General features: G+C 38.5%; 1 protein-coding gene across 7 annotated transcripts in view; it reads right to left on the bottom strand.

The window, feature by feature from the left end:
• Window positions 1-1,958: 1,958 nt before the first annotated feature.
• LOC139979376 (ubinuclein-1-like) overlaps window positions 1,959-20,149 on the bottom strand; it is a 30,475-nt gene continuing 12,284 nt past the window's right edge. For 5 of the 7 annotated variants that reach the window (XM_071990104.1, XM_071990109.1, XM_071990106.1 and 2 more), the window contains exons 9-14: window positions 18,926-19,004; window positions 17,178-17,288; window positions 15,832-15,975; window positions 13,276-14,882; window positions 11,499-11,582; window positions 1,959-6,885 (exon numbers count right to left, since the gene is read on the bottom strand). In XM_071990104.1, the coding sequence (XP_071846205.1) occupies window positions 6,839-6,885; window positions 11,499-11,582; window positions 13,276-14,882; window positions 15,832-15,975; window positions 17,178-17,288; window positions 18,926-19,004 (2,072 nt within the window). In that variant the 3' untranslated portion in view covers window positions 1,959-6,838. The remainder of the gene's footprint in view (window positions 6,886-11,498; window positions 11,583-13,275; window positions 14,883-15,831; window positions 15,976-17,177; window positions 17,289-18,925; window positions 19,005-20,149) is intronic. The other 2 variants (XR_011797143.1, XM_071990105.1) reach the window with 2 other exon arrangements.

Here is a 20,149-nt window from a genome sequence, read left to right as displayed (position 1 = left end):
AAGACACCAACAGGATCAAACTGCACTTTCTTGGTAAATCTTAAGATACTAACGTATGGATCGTCGTTAGCTACAAACCACAACGCTTTATTTAGAAGGTATAACTCCACCCGGAAGTGGTCTGATTTGTATAACCTGTACCTACTTCTAACATGATTCCTGTTTCTTTCCTAGCCGTATGTAGATCAGTGCTAATAGCCAAAAATAATTTCATCTCATGGAGGTTGAAACATAAACTGTTTTTTTTTTACTTACCTCTGCTTCTCGGTGTTCCTATAATAGCACAATTTGATCTGATTTGTCTTTGATTGCACAGACAATGGCAAACAAGTCCGAATATAAATGTCGCCAACTGTATATTTAAGAGGCGGCTGTGTCCATGAAAATCTGACGGTATCAAAATAATCGTGAAGGAAAACACTTTACAAAGGAATCAATACTTAAATAGGTTTTTAGAGAAAATTGGAATATAAGAAATGACTTACGGAAGACAATCTCTTGAAGTGATTGAAAGTTTGGGTTGATTTCGGGTAAATTGTGTCATTTACTCTTTGTATGTTATAAGAACAGTCATATGCTGATCAGCTCGGCCAGTCAAGTATCATTTCAAATGATGCCATTGACTATGTTAGTATATAATCGTGCCCGCAGGGTGATGAAATTTCAACCCATATTGGGCAATTTCTTGTACTTTCATGTAAACTTCTAAATTATAGGACGTGATGATTCAATGTGCGACTCCCAAACTTGTTGGTGGTGCCCCTTGAATTGATCGTGTCCCTCCAACTAAGAATTTCCAAGCTTCGGGCTTGGATAAGGTCTTTAATTTGGAGCAATTATATCATATTATTTTGGATTATATGTATGTAGATGTCTGTTAAACACAAACTAGACGACAATTGACGATCAAACTATATGATTTGATCATTAACAATAATGCTAGGCAGTGACAATTTGATCACCTCTCGCTCCACTTTCATATATTTTTTTCTGTCATTCTCCACATATTTCGCCTCAATTTCGGTCGAATAATATCCTCCTCAAAGTCTGGAATTACTAGTTTTGAAGGACAAAGTACCTTTGAAAGTACTTTTGCTAGAGGTATAGCAAGTTTTGAAAGGCTTAAACCGGGGGCCTATACGACTGATGACCTTTAAGTAAAGTCGGTAGCACTGGAGCAAAACAAATAAAGCCTACATGTGGAGGGGCCGAGATGATAGGGATGCCTGCACACGTCTTAGGAATTTTGTAACAAAAGTACAAAAGACACACACACATACATAAACATTAAAGGAATATTCTGATGGTAGGAAATGTAAGACGTATTGTTCCACACGTTTAGCTGGACATCCCATCTCAACATCTTACCCCTAACTCGAGATACTATGGATGACTAAATTTATTCTAATTCGAAAAACTAAACCTTCTCATAATCATAACTTTTACAGCAAATTTGCCTAGCAATCACCTTTTGCTTCCGGAACAATCCTTTGAACCTTCTCTGACATTACTTTCTCATGGTACACGACCTTTGTAACCCGCAGGCCTATAAACTACCTTTATAACCCGCAGGCCTGTGAACTATCTCTTATTTTGCTAAGAATATGCAAAAGTCATAAATTTCAATCTCCTGCAGCCACTTCATTCTCATAGCAAACATTGGTAATTGATTTCGTTATATTAGCAAACCGACTGCACATGCAGGAATAGACGAACATCATTTAAAGCCATAATACCTGCCTACTTAGGAATTGTTCTCACTCTATTAGCAAACCTCAGGGCCCTTCACATGCAGGAACAGACGAAATCATTTAAAGCCATAATTTATAATACTCATCTACTTAGTATCAGTGAAATCTAACTTTCATGGCCAAAGAAACAAGACTTTTGTTTAAACAACCATATATTTACAAATGAAACTTCAAGTACTTTAAAAAAAATTCTTCATGGATCGTTCATGATTTTGTTTCATTCTTCTTCATTTATTCAATGATGGACATGAATATTCAATTTGTTGATATCACACAAACTAAACTGTACGTCATCAGAGTTGAACAAAATGTACAAAACATTTCCAAAAATTTGAAGAAAACTGTGAACATTCGTATACGGTACTGTACGTCTACAAAATCTCAACAGAAACGGTAAAGACAATGGTTGGGGATAATAGATCTTATGAAAAATACTTAACAATTACAGGGCTGTGAAGTCTTAAACTAATTGAGGTAAATATCTGATACACAAATAATCTTCAGCCAGTCACCGACGATGTCCCTAAATTAGAGCAAAATATTAACTGACGCAACTTTCTGTATTTATTGAAGGTTTTAATGCTCAAACTTATTCCTAGACATTAAAGAGGTTCAACTGAAATATTATTAACTAGGGAGTGTTGGAGGTGGTGGGGGATGCTCTTAGTTCAATGGGGGATCTGGGTATTCAATATACACTTCCCAATAGCTGTTAGATACTACGGTGGCCCAGATGGGACTTGAAAAGAAAATTGCTGAGTCAATATTTCAACTCTCATTTATATGGGCATTCAATGAGTCCATTGATGAGATAACGATACATGTAATTATTATCTCACAGCAAAGAATCCTGAAAACCTAAGGCATCACTTTCGTTTGTTCAATTAAGCAGATCCTATGTTCTGCATGTACCTATAGCAATGCAAACTACCTAAGTAGCAATATTGAGAAAGGGACGGTGTGCGGGGTGTGAGAGCTAACACTTTACCTAAAGGAATACTATCAAAGTACACTTGTGCAAATTGAAATTATTCACCTCATCCTGTCCTCACCCCTACCCTATACCAACCCCCTGCAGAGAACATCTGGTTATAACCAGGGCAAATATATAACAGTCATTCCATCGTCCAAGAGTAACAAATTACTTTTCAGACAACCAAACTCAGCTTTGGAGGTTGTCTTGGAGCTGACAAGTTGTTTAACTAATTCCCTGTAATATGAAACATGCCTTTAACACTACAAGTTACTGATTACATTCGTAACCAATGCACACTGTGAAGAAATACAGAACAAAAATAATCCAATCTGGATTAAAAACTTTCAGGGAAAAATTGATCCAGCATCGCATCACAAAATGCTGTGCAAAATGTTATACAAACTGTGTAAAGATGTATAGCAGTTTTCTTTGTACACACAATCCATAGTATTTTGTAAGGCAATGTACAAAGCCTTCCAACCTACTATACAAAATTAGAACACTAAATTATTCCGACTTAACGTACTGTATATCCCCCTATAACCCTCCTTCATATACCAAGCTCCAAATCCCATCTCAAATTAACCACTTAATTTTACATGTATAGCTCATAACTTTATAGACATTACACTCTTGGGTGTGAAACAAAGACTTGAATAAAACCCATCATTGTGACATTTTACAGCCTACCTTTTCCTTTATGTGTTTTGTCATAGCAAATTTAAAATAATTGAATTTAAGCAAAGTTTGGAATTAAAATTATTTCCAATTCTAGTAATACCAACCTCAGGTAGTTTGGAGTAAAGGTGGGGTGGGGGAATAATCTAGACTTTGTCATCTCCACATCCAACCCCAAATGGTAATTTTACAGTCATACAAAGGACATGACTAACAGATCATAGCATGTGTTTCAATGGCAGCAGTTTTAGAGAATAAAATAGGAAAGGCTGAATGCAAGATTTCATAATTGCCTTAGGAAAACATTTGGGAAAATTGATATTGTACATAACAAATGACACAAAAAATTGTATTTCAATTAGTGAGGGTTAATTCAATTTCATTTCCAATTAATACTGTGCATGGCAAATATTTCACATCATTTTGCTCAAACAACATTGTTGAATTTTCTCCTTAAAATCTCAGTTTAGCATATTCTTCAGAGGCAAACAAAGGTAATAAATGTGAGTGTCGGTCACTACAATGATGCATTGTTGCTATCATAGAAATACATACGCTGAACAAATGCCTGCTAGCAGAAAATGCAGCATTAATTGAAGGTAGTAGAAGTTGAACGAGCAAGCTCGTTAATAAAACTTAATTTCACCTTAAGAACACAAGGATGCAACGGTAAGAATTGAAAGATATGTAAAATAAACAAGTGAGACAATCAGTGTATTTGTAAACTTTGTTTTGAAACTAGCCTATAGGGAACAATGCAATGATACTGAGCCTGGCAACATTTCACTTAATTTTGCTCAAGTAACAACATTGTATTCTCTCCTTAAGAAACTTTGTCATCAACAACAGTGACCAAGATGAAATTGTAAAATGAAAACTGATATTCAGAGTTTCAGACATAGACATTAGTTGCCCACTGGGCTGGAAATGATCAGTTTTATTTATTAAATGTATACACCATTTACCTAGGCTGATGTTCTGAGAAGATGTTAAGAAGCTTATTAAAAAAATTGCACTCCTAAGACTGTAAGAGCAGGAACAGCAAATTAGCTTGACTGAAATATGATCTATTATTGTGCACCTCCAGATGAATGAGATTCTCAAAGTAGATTATTGCCTGAAATATGATGATGGGGGTGGGCGTTGCTTACACTGTCCTAAGCTAAAGAAAGAGGAAGGACATGCTTAAGTTACATACATGTACACAAAAGGCTAGCCTAGGCCCCTAACTCCTATCCTTACAACATGCTACATTAACAGAACAATAGGCCTAGTCCTTGGCTACCTTCATATCTTTTACCCAAACGAATGCATTAGGCTACTATCTCATAACAGACTTGCTTCCTAACCCTTAACGTTATCCTTTGTCGAACGTAGCGTGCGATAACCACAGCAGCCTAACCGTTACTATATAACATTAAGCGCTTCAGTGTTATACTAGATCTAGCCCATTAATAGTAGCAACAGTAACTACTACTTCTAAACGTTAGGCTAGGCCTCCGTATATGGGTAGGCTATACCTGGTGGATTTCGTTTTCAGATCACATGTGTGGAGTAAAATTGTTGTGATTTTCTCTTTGATAAGGTCAGTTCCATTGACATATTTCCTTCTATATTTCGTCTTTTCTGTTTATCCGAAGGTGAATTATCTTTGATACAATGCACGGGGTATATTGCTAGTTTTTGCACAATGTGACTGAATTAGTAGTTGCTGTGTGAAGTATGGCATTAGATCTAATTCCAGTCGTTCTTTGCAATGAACAATAGAGATCTTAAGATAAAAACCAAACACTTTTAAGAAGTCACCCCAGAATAACCAAAATGACTGGTCCGTTCTCAACTCCAGTCCCCTTCCATCTAGACTGACCGTGTGATCATCGTCAGATGTGTATCAGTTTCCCTACAAGGGGAACATAATACTACAAATGATCTTAGCCAAAAGGATAATCTGATCGTGTCAATATAGATATATTTCAACCACTATGCAGTAACACAGCAGTGCTCAACAAATATACCTATTAGAAAGATAGCTATTTTTTCCGGAATGCCATAAAACTTCCCCTGTAACAGTTACATCTTGTGCACATGAATCTATGATATGCTGGTATTATGTAATATTTTCTTAGTTCACTAAAGTACAGACAAGTTTATCTGTGATGGGTGTGGAGATGGTGCGGTTTATCTGTGATGGGTGTGGAGATGGAACGGTTTAACTGTGAAGGGTGCGGAGATGGTGCGATTTGCCTGTGATGGGTGCGGTGATGGGGCGATTTACCTCTGCGGTTTATCTGTAATGGGTGCGGGATGGGCGGTTTATCTGTAATGGGTGAGGGATGGGCGGTTTACCTGTGATGGGTGCAGAGATAGTGTGGTTTACCTCTGATGGTGCAGAGATGGGATGGTTTACCTGTGATGGGTGCGGAGATGGAGCGGTTTACCTGTGATGGGTGTAGAGATGGGACAATTTACCTGTGATGGGTGCGGAGATGGGATGGTTTACCTGTTCTGGGTGGGGAGATGGGTAGGTGCATGGAGAAATCAAGGGATGATACACAACATTACCATTATGAAAATCTCTGACTTTTCTTCTCAATTCATGCATTTTGTGAACACTTATGATATAATGAAAATACCATTAACTGTACATACTTTCTGTTCCAACTACACCATTATTTTGCATTCTACCTTATTGCATATTTTCCCTTCGATAAGACAGAGTAAACACCAAGACAGATGCACATGGTACAGAGCAACGCTACGTTATACTTCCATTTGTGTGGCAGGAGACATTAACCGTTAACCGTATTATTTAGAGATGCTGTCCTGTGTATGTTATTAAGTGATCTATCCCCAGATTTTAATCTAACTTACCCTTGTTAACAATGTTTTTGTTTTCTACAGATAAGTTTTGACACTTCAGGCGACTAGAATTTCACATTACACACAGAGTAAACAAACATCATGATGGAAAGCAGAGGCTATATGTTTAAATCAACTCTATTACTATAATGCACTTAATGTACCTCTGGAATTCTGTTACATTCTCATAATTAAAGAAAACCAGGGTCTCTCTCATCAATCAAAATGAAACAAACCAACGTTAATTTCCAAACACTTAAGAAAAAATCTGAGATAACCCAAAAAATCAGGGTGTGTCATCTTCATTCATAGTGACATCAAACTAACTTTTACATGTAAAAACAAAAAACAATACAGTTTTCTGAAATCGAGTAGAAAACAGGTACCACACGTCAAATGCAGCAAAATTTCATAAAACCTCTCAAGTTGAATAGGCTAGGCTCAAAATACTTTTGGTTGTAGTGCAGCATTTATTCACCGATGTGACTCGTTGTCCAGCCATCGGATTTTGAAACAACGTTGGTCGGATGCGAAAAGAGCTTCCGTCTGCCTCTTAAGAATTTTGGCAGAGAGGCTACAATAGTCTAGGTTGTCCCTGAGAGTTGTTGTCATAGCTTTGATCTGAGAATTTCATGAAGGGAGGAAAAGAAAGGAAACATAATGTTATTCGTTAAACATTGTAAATCACCTCTTCATTGTTATTAAATTATATTTATGGTGGGTAGGGGTTGAGGAGGAGGGGAGAGATAAGGTGGAAAGTCACAAAAATGTTGTCAAGTATGATAAATTGACCATATATAGGGTTTTCTCTTATTTTGTGGCAATATTTGTGTTTGTAAGCTTTAATGGTGATTTAACACCGAGTAAAGATGTTTTCTCTCAACTTTAGTTTTTAGCACCCACAGAAAGTTAAGCTTTCTCTTCATTTGACATCCTAGTTGCAGTACATAGTGTGAGTGGTCTCTTCTATTCAACTGTAACACATACATCCCCATAAACCATTTGACCTAACTTTACATGGACTACAGTAATAGGTTCTTGTCATTGCCCTCGAGTACACTAACTGAGACGTGATATCATTAGACCCTTAGATCCAGAAATCATTTTGCACAATTGCAACTCCCCCAGGAAGAGTACTCATGAAAACTTTATAAACAGAATTTGGCATCCTCAAATTTGCAGCCGATACGGATGAAGAAGATTTAAGACACTAAAAACATTATTAGCTGGTATGTAGCACGGCCATGTTTCAATGCCAATATTACATACTTACTACCTCCTCCGAAAAGAGGGATGAATATAATAGCACTGCTATGCTACCGATGTGAAGGTAAGTTACAGTCAGCGTGCAGTCTGGAATCACTCAAGGTTGATTTACAACACTGTTGCCAGATTACTAAATCTCAGAGAAACATTCAAAACTGCCCTTCGGAGTGCCTTTTCCAATTTTTTTTCATTTCTGGGGGGGGGGGGGATTTACAGAAGAAATTTGCATATTTCATGAGAAACTGTTTAATTTTGCATTTTTTTACATACTGTAAATGAATGATAATTAGTGAGTAATTAAAAGGGCTGAAGAGATCAGTTCTGGTTTATGTAGTAATAAAATGTGAATATATACGGTGCACATTCTAAATAAGATTATGAAATAGGGTCATAATTTAAAATACCGACCTTTCACCAGCTGCTGACAGATCAACATTAAAACAATTTTTTTTTTGCATTTGGCTGGCCTTTGTATAAGTAGAGGTAGGTCGCAACTTACCAAACAAGGACACACTCCTAGTTCTTTTTCTTTTAGTAAAAGATGAAGTAAATGAGAGCTTTATTTGATCCCCAACTTTTCAGTTTCACATTACTATGAAACACATGAAGTGAACAAATTGTTTCTCTACTTATTTCGTTAACTGAAAGTAAACTCGATGGTCAAGCCAATATCCTACAATATTACAGGACTCTAGTGGAAATTATTATCATATTTCAACTCCAAAGTGTGCTTTTACATAATACAGTGCTTTGGCTGAGATTGCAAAGCCCGCCTCGAAGCCCCTTGGACGATTGCCTCTAAGCCCTATGACCAGCAATATCTCATTAAAAGCACCATTTTTCTTGAGCCGGCCAGTAATGTTACATTTCTAAAATTACTAGGTATGTTCTGCTTCCTACCCACCTAACTGATATAACCAGTGCAATAAATACCTTGAATTATACTGAACAATCCAGTTTTTTTTTAGTAAAAAAGAGACTTTTGCTAAACACACTCTTTAAATTTAGCCCAGCTTGAGGTTTCTCATACCTGCCTGGCCCGAAGTGGAAACCCCTCTACCTTTAAGGTAATTCTCTCAATATGACCAATAACTGTACGAATTTGCATCCGCACATTCCTGTTGACCAGGACAGTTTGTTTTACAAGTTTACATATAAGCAATGGCCAAGAATAATGACCTTGACCTTTGACCTTGAAGTCCTGAACTTGAGACACGCCTGAACAATAATAATGAGTAACATTGATGACCCATCCACGCATGTCTCCAGAAAGGGAAACAATGTTCTATGTCAATTATTACAACCTTTGCCCTCAGAGGAACTATGTGAACTTTATCCTAACATTTGTACATTAAACCTTATTGGTTCGGCTTCATCCCAGAGAACGTGTGCGTTAAAGTAACACAGAAATCATGCAATATTTCCATCAGAATTATTTTGTAAACGTGTTGACAGACAGATATATGAGACAAGCAGGCAGACAAATAACAGACACCAGTCAGTTACAGTGTAAAAGTACGCAAAGACAGATAATAATGATTCCAGAAAAGAAATGATCGACTCCATCAAACCAGCACCTTGCATTAAAAGTATTACAGCCTTGGAAAATGTATCAAATTGAATTTCCTATCCTGAAACACTGGGTTCTTTAACAACCTGTCAACCAATTTGCTATCTAAAGGGGGACCTGAAAGTTAGCTGGCATGTCCTTCCAATATCGGAGCCAAGTAGCCTAAGACTTAATAAACTTGACCTTCTTCTTTCAAGCCTTTCTACTCACAATCATTTGGGCTTCTCTCACTTTCCAGAACTACTTTATCTTATCCTGGGGGGGGGGGGGGGATAGAGAGAAGGGAAATGGGAAAGCAATGGTGAGATATTAATACCAGCTTTTGAACGAGTTGTACTGGAGTAAATGTTTGGTCAAGAAGAAAAAAACGGTTGAACTATGAAACTACAACCAACTTTGCTTACTAACTTTAACCTAGCTTGCAATTTGAAGCAAATAAAGTACATGATAACCCAGACTTGGCAATGTGACTTGCACAGATCTGTACTGTCTTTTCTTCCTGTTTATTTATTTCTACATTGAATCTTACTCTTTCAATATTTCAGCTTTTGCGAGGAAGAGCAGGGGGAAGGGGAATATACAGTACCATGTTCTGTATACCCTAAGAACCATAGGTTACCATCCCTAATATCCTACATCATTCTTTGGCTTTATCTCTTTCTTCTTTCCGTCAACAGACACAACCAATTTGCATTTTTGGTGGCCAAGCAAAAACTAAACAGAATAGTATAGAATAATAGTATCCAATGTAACTCTTAATTGATGACAGGGTTATTTCAATTGTTCACTAATTATGTAGTTTTAACCTTTTCGATACATATCCATGTTTCTTGCTTGATGTTTACCATCGTTGTGTATGCTTCCTGAAGTAAAGTCAAAGCCACTATCAAGTTTCAAAATTTTTATTTCTTAGCTGTGTGACATAAGGTTGCATTAGTCCTGGATTAAATATTATTAGTTTATTAAAGGTGAGAAACATTCTGCATATTAGGCTACATTTCATTTCCTGATTAATTTTAAGTTTTGAGAAACGACCCTTCAGAGTGTCAGCAATCAAAGTTTCTCGACGACTACCTCAGGAGATGATTTATCCAATATCTGCAAATTCCATATAGATGCAAAGGATTATGACCCTAAGTACAGGTTTCAACCATATCTGGTCTTTGACCTTCATTGTTAAATTATCTTAGTAGTAGTGAAGATCATTTCTTTGGCTGGTTATTTGGATGGGTCCTTCAAAATGTCACTTCATATTTTTATCCAGAAGCCTGGTTATTTTGCACTTTTGATTTATTTTATTTTTATTTATATATATATAGAACTTCAGATCATTGTATTTCTTAGCAAGTCAGACCATGGAGGTCCGATCATTTTGGAAAAAGAATTAACGCTTCATGGATAGTGAAACATAATTTTCTCTCATCACCGGATCTGTTTCGACAAATTTCCTTGAAGAACATGACTTCGTTGGTATTCAACACATGCTTTGCTCTTTTTGGTCTGGACCTGTTTTGACCATCATCCTGTCCAAACTTTTAAGGCTTTACAATTATCACAAAGGTTTACATTCATGTTATGATTCAACAGAAAAATGATCCATGCAGGTGGTGGTACTTTGAAATGACCAAAACTAAAAACTAAATGAAAAGATAAATTCTAGTTTAGATACACATCGACTGGTCAACAAAGCTGTAGATATATCAATGCAATCATGGATCTCTCTTATCAGCCATTCATACAAACAGCTTGTTTCTGAAGTTATGTTCTTCCTCTCTTTGATAAATACTACCTGCCACCCATGAGGAAAGAGAAGAAACTTGTTTGAAAGATAGCGCATGCTAGAACCCATTTGAATATTTAAGAATACTGCAAGATTTCTTTGCTTACATCCTGAGTTTATTAATCCCCTGGGTCAAATTAAATGGATTTTACTCCTACCTAAAAATAGAATATAATTCACTGACCATATATAAGCTCAGGGTACGTCACACACAGAACAAATTTGGGTTCCCTGCATTATTCAGGCAGGGAAATTCAGGCCAGTAATATCAATTCAGGATGGAGCTTCGAAAATAATCCAAACTGCCATTGTGCCTTGTTAGCAAACTGACATGTCAACAAGTGAAAATTTTAATTCATCTTATTGGCCTCAAATTATTGCCTGGATTTAAAATTAAAGCCAAACAGACCTCTCCTTTAAATGTTGCAATCAAATCAAATGCAATGGGATGGAGGTTACTGGGCAAGTAAGACTAAACGTAGAATACTTGTGGCCTGACCTATGGTCTAATATCTCTGAATCTCCGAACAAGCTTTTACATGTGGAAGCATGCATATATGGAAGTATGTAGTATGGGGTGACAAAATGTCGAGCATGCCATTCCGATTAAGTATATACCTGGGAAGAAAGGAGTGGAGGTCATTGCACTATGAGGTAGTTGATGTCTTGAGGCAAGTCCATACAGGAGAGGATGACTCTCCCCTGGAGGAAGAGAATTACAATCGCAAAACGCATGACCTCCCAAGAATCACATGACTGACAAGAATCGCATGACTCTACAGAGAATTGCATGACTCTACTGAGAATCGCATGACTCTAAGGAGAATCACATGACTCAATAGAGTATCACAGGTATGTTGAATGGTCACATGCATTGCACTTTGTAGCAACAGCTAGTTTGATAGTTACTGTCAAGTAGGGTTATCATATTTCATCTGAAGAAAAGTGGACAAACTTGTCGCAGCACATGGGAGAGAGGTCTAAGTATTAAGAAAAAGACTAAAAAATTGTTTTTAAATGCTCAATCTAGCAAATTGACTGTTTGCATATCTGTGCTCAGATTGGACTAGAACTAGATTCCCAAATCACAGTGGAGAAAAGTTTCTGCTTTTTAATTTTACATTACAAACTCTATGTTGGAAATACCTAAAAATAAACATCTGGAGGTATGGTGACCCTACTCCCTAAAGAATAGTAAATTAACCACAATCACAAAATGTGACTACTAGGGGTACCAGCATTTCCCAGAAAGTAAAAAGATACATAACAAGATCAGAGGGACCCTTAGGATTCCTTTTTGCCATTACAATTGCAATAAGCTAGACATTAACAGTTAAAACTACATCAAACCCCACAAGAATGAACTCTTGAAATTTCAAAAAGGAGAGAGGATACTGTGGAAATATAACCCTTGGCTACCCCCCCACCCCCCTCACCTTCCAGTCCTATACCATAGCCCCTGCCTAGTAACCTACCACCCAGCACACACACACATGTATTGCTGGCAATCCTTCATCCTTTATATCCCAGACTCTTTTCTTTGACATATAAGTTTTGATATAATTCGCAATGATGGAAGGAGATAAATAATATCGCCACCTAAATTTGACAACTTATCTTTGTTTTACTTATTGGATCACACCCTGCAGCTGATCGATCCATGGTTGCCGAAATTTGACGTTTAGCAATTTGCCGTCCACTTCTTAGCTCACATGTTTGATGTGTTTTTGTTCAAATGTCGCTTGCCAATTAGGATTCAGGGGGTGGACAAGCTGACTGTGGTTGGGATATACACTGAATTTAAATGCGGTTAGGCTTTATGCAAATTATGAAAAATCTTGCTTTATCAAAGTATATTCATAAACTCAGCACCGTCTTTGCAATTTTCTGTTTTTCCGTTCAAAATTGACTATGAAAGTAAGGTCATGGACTATTTATTCCTAAAATAACTTGTGATTAGTTCACTGATTATGCAAGCCCATCTCATGGCCCTTATTGCTGTTGAGAAGGATATCAACTTCTCAATTGAGAAAATATGTTATGCTTGATACAGAGCTTGCAAGGCATAGATATCAATATGCATAACTTCAAAGATGTCTTACCAACATTTTATCATCCATGCTGAATCCAGTCAAATCATGCTACACAAGCAAAAAGCTTTGTAAATTTATCAATGCCTTATTGAAAAGCTACCCTAAATTTTGAAAGACATTTTCCTACGAATGCATAAATTGTACCAGCTGATGTAGTGAACGAAAGAGAAGGGGAACTGGTTCTAAAAACCGTCTTTCCAGTAAAACCATTTTGCCTTGGACATCAAACCAAATTTTCTTTTTAAATTTAAAACACTTATAGAGTTAAGAGAACACTGGCCATATTTAATCAGTATGCTTACCTCTAGTTTGACCCGGCATGAACCCCATTCCAGGCAACAGCCCCTGCCTCACCCCTGTGCTATCGATGGCGGGTGACAGCTGGTCCACCGATGCACTTCTCCCAATGATCCCCGGCGGGGAGGACAGCCCTGGGAATGTTGGGGATGGATGAGTCGATGGTGCTTTCCTTGCTAAATCCGAGAGGGTTATGTGTTGGAAACCCCTCGCTGGCTGGGTTATGCCGTCTGACGACGTGAACGTTGTTGGAGAGGTCAAAGGAGATGTCACCACCTGGTTGACCATTGACGGGAAAGAGCCCCTCCTCGTTAGATTTGAGGGCAATTTAACAGGCTTCGGTCTTTGGACAGGGCTGAGTGAAGGTTGTTGCTGAATGGCCATGCTGCCATAGCCAGGAGATGTCTGAGGGGAGGGGTACGAGGTGACCGTCATGGATGGGGAAACCTTGGAAGGAGAGATCCTGTGGGTTGTTGACGCAGTGGTCCCCCCAATGTATTGCATATTATTGGGGCTGATAGTTGGTGTCGGTAGTTTAGGACTACGTGGAGATGCTGACACTAGGTGAGGTCTTTGCTTGGTATACAAAGTCGGTGACCTCATCCCCCCCTCCTGTCCACTGGCAGGAGAGGTACTCGGTGACGGGGTCTTGGAATAACCTGCTAGAGGGCTGACCGATGGAACCTTGGACAAAAGTGGTCCGGCTAGACTTGGAGAAGTCCTCTTCAGGAAACTGCTGCTTGACAGGATTGATGGTTGCGTAGTCTCCTTCTTCCATTGGGTCTTCTGAGGTTTGGAATCTATTGCGGATGGAGCGGACGATTTAACGTTAATCCGTGAGTCGGGAAGGTTAGATGGCATCTTCTCCAAAGCAGGTTGCCTAGCCAGACGGGCCACGGGCGGCGAGAAGCTGTCCGCCGCCGACTGCGGACTCACTGAAGGGGATGGCTTTGGAGGCGTGACAGTGGGGATCGGTATTCTTCCCTGTTCTCTGTTGCTACTGCTCTGACTAGCTGGAAGGGGCGCTTTCGGGGCAGACATAAAATGTTGAAAGGAACGAACGGCGGTTTTGCTCGAGGCACCGTCGTTCGGACTCCTCCTTACGGTTCCGGTATCCGACGTTTCCTTTGGTTTATTACTCGTCTCTTCTCTCAAGTTTGGCTGTTCTTCGCTGACATCGAAGATTCCGCTACCGGGGTCATCCTCCCCCGATGTCTTTTCTTCCTCAAGTTTCTTCACCACTTCACTCATCGCTGAAGCCAGAAGACTCAGAGTTCCCGTAGGTCGCTCCTGGGTCGGGATGACGTCGGGCTTCTTCACGTCGCTGGGACTCTCGGCATAGTCTAGCAGAGTTCGGACCTCCCCGGGCATTTTGGCCGCTCTAGATGGAGACTGCGAATCGCTGGAAAACAGAGAAACGTTAGGACTTTTTGGCTCTTTGTGGGACAATTCTGGGGTCGAGTCTTCACTCCCGGGAATGGAGGTACCTTGTGCAGCAGCATTTTCTGGCTTCTTGGATGCTAGTTTCTTCGGGGGAGGGATCAACTTCTTCTGTTTCGGGGGCATGGATGTGATAGGGCTGTGAACTGAACGGCTTTCCTTAAACAGCATTCTAAGAAACAGAAGGAAGAGCAGCTGTTTTAGTTTGGTAAGAAATTTCCACAAAACCTTTCAATATTTTATTTTTGGATAAAATACAAAGACATCTCTCTAATGTACTGGATGTTTTTCCACCTTGGTTATCACCCAAATTTACGAACGATAAGCAAGAAACTAAGAAATGGTTCTGTTCTTCTCACTGCCTAATTTTCACATAAGCATTAAGTGCATGAAAAAAAAAAAAAAAAGTTTTGTCCGATTATTCACCTTTCTTTTATACTTTCTCATTCATTGAAATGTAAGTCGATTTGCCAAGCTAGCTTTACGTGTTCTTCTTATTGGTTTTTTATTAATCAAGTAGATTCTAAAACTAAGACTCGCAGCAAAATGAGACTTTTAATCAGTCATTGTGTATAAAGTTACTAGATTGTACAATTTGCTGACACAGCAACCCAAGTTACTTCCTGGAACTGAGAGGTGCATATTACCACCAAAAATTGAAATTACTGGAAAACAAGAAATGACTCTGTTCAGCTATTAAAAGCTAATTGGTAGTAGTAAACTTAACCAGAACACAGGTCACAGCCAGATAACAAACTTACAGCCGATGCCTGTTACCATCAAGTTACAACATCTACAACATTCTGTTCTATCCACGGCGTTCTGAACTGCCACAAAGACCTGTTTTGAAGTGTTTACATAGGTTTCTAAAGCAAAACTGGCACTTGGACTAGAAAATTCTTAAACAGCCAGCAGACAGCTTACTTTCATATTTTTGTGATCAACCAAAAGTTACAGACTCTTGATGAATACTGCTACGTGTTCCTTATTTTCAAGTCGCAGGTTTTAACAGCCTAGGCTGAATTAGGATCTGAACTTGTTTGTGTAAGACTCAAGAAACCTACAACTCAAGTAATTACTGAAGCAATTAAAGAACAAATGATGTCAGAGAATATCCATACCTCGTCTGCATCCAGCCGGTGGGCCAGAGTTGTTTAATCTCAGCATCGAGAAATGCCTTCAGGTAATCCTCGGCTGACTGCGACCTTGTCTTGGACATCTCGTAGGTCTTTAACTTGATACACACCACATGGCACAGCAGATTTCTGACCACAAGGAAGGAAAAAATGAACGAGATTAGAAAGAGAGCCATGTTAGATTTAAGAAACCAGCACTGATTTGTATTAAAATTTCTTCTGGGAAATACATAATGGGGGATTAAATATATGATTGATATTTAATACCATTGAGAATGCTTCTTTTTCATTAAAAGTCTTCAGTGTACCTGGATTTAGATGCTATGCAGATGATGGCGTTTTCCTTTCGAAATTGTTCCTTGATCATCATCTTCACAAAGTTGGCAAATGCCTTTCCATTCTATTGTAAGTTTTGTTTCCATTCAGATGTTGAATATTTTATTTGCAAGAAGAAGGGTATGACAAAACAGGACTAAATTCTTGCTTGAGCTCTTCATGTACTTCTCTCCTTCTATTCTATCAAAGTTATGTGACGCCTGTTGTGTAGTTTATTGATGCAAAAATAAACAGTCCCCCCCCCAGAGGAAGAATGTTACCTGGCTGTCCACTCAAACGACTGAGTTAAAAAGAACAAACCCACCTGTCAGTTCCATCCTAAGTGTGCAGTTGGACATGAATTTCAAATTGAGTCACACACACACTATTAGAATCTAGTATCATCATAAGGGAATACTTTTGAAATATATCAGGCCATCAAAATTCAATGAATTTTCTGCTCCCTCTTTTGCTCAAAGGTCATATCCAGTTGACACTGTAATGTACAGACATGCTCAAACAAGGTTGTGGTCAAACCAGGGGTGTGGCCAACCAAGGTTGTTGTCAACTCGGGATCTGCTCAACCAGGGGTGTGTTCCAACAAGTGGTATATGGTAATCAACGGGAGTTGCCAACCAGGGGTGTGGTCAAACCAGGGGTGTGGTCAACCAAGGTTGTTGTCAACTCGGGATCTGCTCAACCAGGGGTGTGTTCCAACAACTGGTATATGGTAATCAACGGGAGTTGCCAACCTAGGGTGTAGTCAAACCAGGCGTGAGCTCAAACAGCGGGGTGCTAAACCAGGGGTGGGCTCAATACGTTTGTTGTCTTCTACCTGAAGACTACAGCATTCCAGATCAATTTCTATCTTGTGACTTCCATGATAAAGTTGTTAAACACTTAAAAAGATCACATTTTTTTGGTCCCTTTTTTGACATATACACTGGATAAGTGGCTTCTTTCCTTTTTTGAATAATCATATTGGTGACAGTAATTATCAACTGAATCGAATTTACCGTAAGTGATCAGACCAGATAAATTTCCTCCGGGGTGCATGACTCCGAGGTCCTTTGTTCTTTTCCTCATCTTCATCTTGTGACTTCTCATTCTTCCCCTCCTCCTCCAGTCTAATGAAGATTAAAAGACGGAGCTAAGTTTCACCTCTCCATGCCAGTTTCGTCTACTTTCTTTTTTTTATTTTGCCATATCTTGCCTGTCAGGTGGTGAACATGGAGGTTTCTGCAGTATATCAGCTTTATACATGCATCTTTGGCTTTTATGTTCAATTTCCCTTTATGTCACTTTTCATTTTTATAATGCTGCATTTTTTCCCTAATCTTTTGCTCAAGAAAAAGTCAATTGTAAGATATCATTCATTCTTTGCTTGAACCAGATATTACTAGCAGGGCAGAAAAAAAAAAGAAGAAAAAAAAACATAAAAACCTGCATCATCACTGCAACTTTGCGACCACATCCCGAATCTGGCTTCAACGCCTCTTTGCACTGTGATCTGCATTCAACATTAATTTTAGGCCTGAGACTAACAGTCTCTCACAGTCAAATAAAACTACCGTTCAAGAAATATACAACTCAATTAACGTTTCCTTCTCGAAATCAACCGTAATGATACAATGAACATTTTTCACAGAAAAGAAAATCCTCATTTACAAATTCGAATGGTTCATTTGACTTCAATGAATTTGCCACTTCCCTGTTTCCCAGGACAATGCACATGATTCACTAACAGAGACTATAATATCATGTTAGACCCTGACTTTCATTTAATTTCCTTTCAAGGCAATAGGCTTAAATTTTGTCCTGTGTAGTTTATATAATTCAATGAAGACCGGCTCCTCGGCTGATACACTTTGCTGGAGATTTTGATGGTTATTAGGTCAGGATTTCATGCATCCACGGATGATAGCTATTAACGGTGGGGATCATTTGTGATATTAATTCACTGGTTAACTACATTATTACTACAGTCTGCATTGATGTTCCGAGAGACATATCATCAGAGAATAATTCAGTGTTGACACAATTGTGAATTGTAGTTCTCAAGGTTTATTCCTCAAAAAATACTAAAAATAATATGCTTCAATACATCCCCCTTCCCCACCCCCAAAAAAACCCCCATGCTATACATGTAACATTTGTGTAGCAATTTGCACATTTTACATGGCATTTTCCTATGTGATAGCAAAGATAAATTATATACCCTGCTATAAGTGATAGTGGCTGTATTCTGTGTAAATGTATTATTGGTTGGTGATGCACAGTGATGTGGGAATTCTATGAAGCGAGAATGAAAATAAAAATGGAAAAGCATTAGCTTCCAAGTGAGGGATAGATGTTGCTCTGGTAGATAACACTTGTCTTTTTTTCGTCTAAATTAACTTCCTTTCTTACTTTTTGTAAGCTAGGGTACGGCTCTACAAGCCTACAACAATTTCTTTGTACTACTCCTCTCTTTCTAAAGTTAAACCTTGTGTCATCAACCCTTTTGTCTTTTCTGTTCGCTATTGTAGTAGGATAAAAATAAAAAAAATAAATAAATAAACAAATTAAATGAGAAACAAAAGTGTCCCATTACATTATTTTCCCACATTTATAAACTTACGGATTAGGAAAGAGCTTTGAAGGGGTGGGACATATATGTGTCGACATGATGAAATATATGTGTCGACGTGATGAAATATATGTGTCGACATGATGAAATATATGTGTCGACATGATTGCCAATTGCTTTGTCAGGATTGTTTACCTTTCTTGTCTGGCTTGTTCTGCTGTTATACATTCTTCTTGATATCTCTCAATCTGAGCTGGCATCACCTCAGATATAGCTGTAGAAATAGCAAAACAAACTTCATGCACATCATCACATATAAAACTTAGGGGAATCAAAGATAATAGTTAAATTCTTGTGCAGCCATTTTTTAATCCTTAACATGTTTTACACAAAATGGATTACACATTAATTTTGTCTCTTCATAACCTTGGTCTTCAAAATATTTTGGATTGGCGATCACAATTTTGTTGGATGTGGTTGTCTGGGGAAGGGGTGTATATGGAAGAGCTATCCCCCTCCATTTTGGAGTTTTTTGTTCATACCAGTAAAGGGACTTACAAAATTGTATAATATATTTTACAATTTCTGACGTAATTAATGTTGCTCGATTATTGCACTTTTCTCCCCACAAATATTGACAACTTTATTATTCTTCCCAAATTTCTGGCCACTCTCCAACATCTCTTTCGCCACCACAAAAGAGGGTCACGACAACCCCAAGAGCGCCTGCTATGAATACCAGGATCAGGGTTGTCACCAGACCATTTTTAGAGCCGGGTAATTTGTGACAGTGATTCGCGGGGTTAATTACAGTTAAGCTGCGTTTTGCACTGAATCGCGCTAATCTTTACCAAGTTACTTATTGGCGGTACTGTAGGCTAATTTGTGCCGGGCGGTAAGGCTGAAATTGACCTTGAGTACCGGGCGGAAATTTTGAGAGCTGGGTAGCACCGCCCGGCGTGGTGACAACCCTGACCAGGATCATATAACATGCCATGCTTCCTTTGTACAAAGACTGTTACACATCTTTCACAGTTGTGTTCAGTGATTTGCTCATGATACCGGACAAATTATGCTGCCGACTCAATTAATAATACTTAGAAATACCTGATTAGCATGAGTATAGCCAGAATGAACAATCACCTTGCTGCCCCTCCCCACCCCACAAAAGTTGTTGCTCCTTTTGCTGTTGGTTTATTTTCACATTTTTCCCAGAGGAATGAATTGAAAATTGGTTTTACACTCTCCCAATCAGTTGCAAACTGAAAAACATGAATGAACTGCAGGCAAACCAATGTGTTGTGATCATCATGAAACACAGACAGTCCCATATGAATGCCCCTAGTTGGTCCCATGGTGGCCATTTGCAACTATTTCAGACTAGCTTTCATCCTGTGCAAATGAGGCAAATATAAAATT

This window comes from Apostichopus japonicus, chromosome 14 (genome assembly GCF_037975245.1).
Source record: "Apostichopus japonicus isolate 1M-3 chromosome 14, ASM3797524v1, whole genome shotgun sequence".
Lineage (NCBI taxonomy): Eukaryota > Metazoa > Echinodermata > Holothuroidea > Aspidochirotida > Stichopodidae > Apostichopus > Apostichopus japonicus.
Note: the sequence above shows the minus strand (reverse complement) of the source record. Positions and strands in the feature narration are given on the sequence as shown.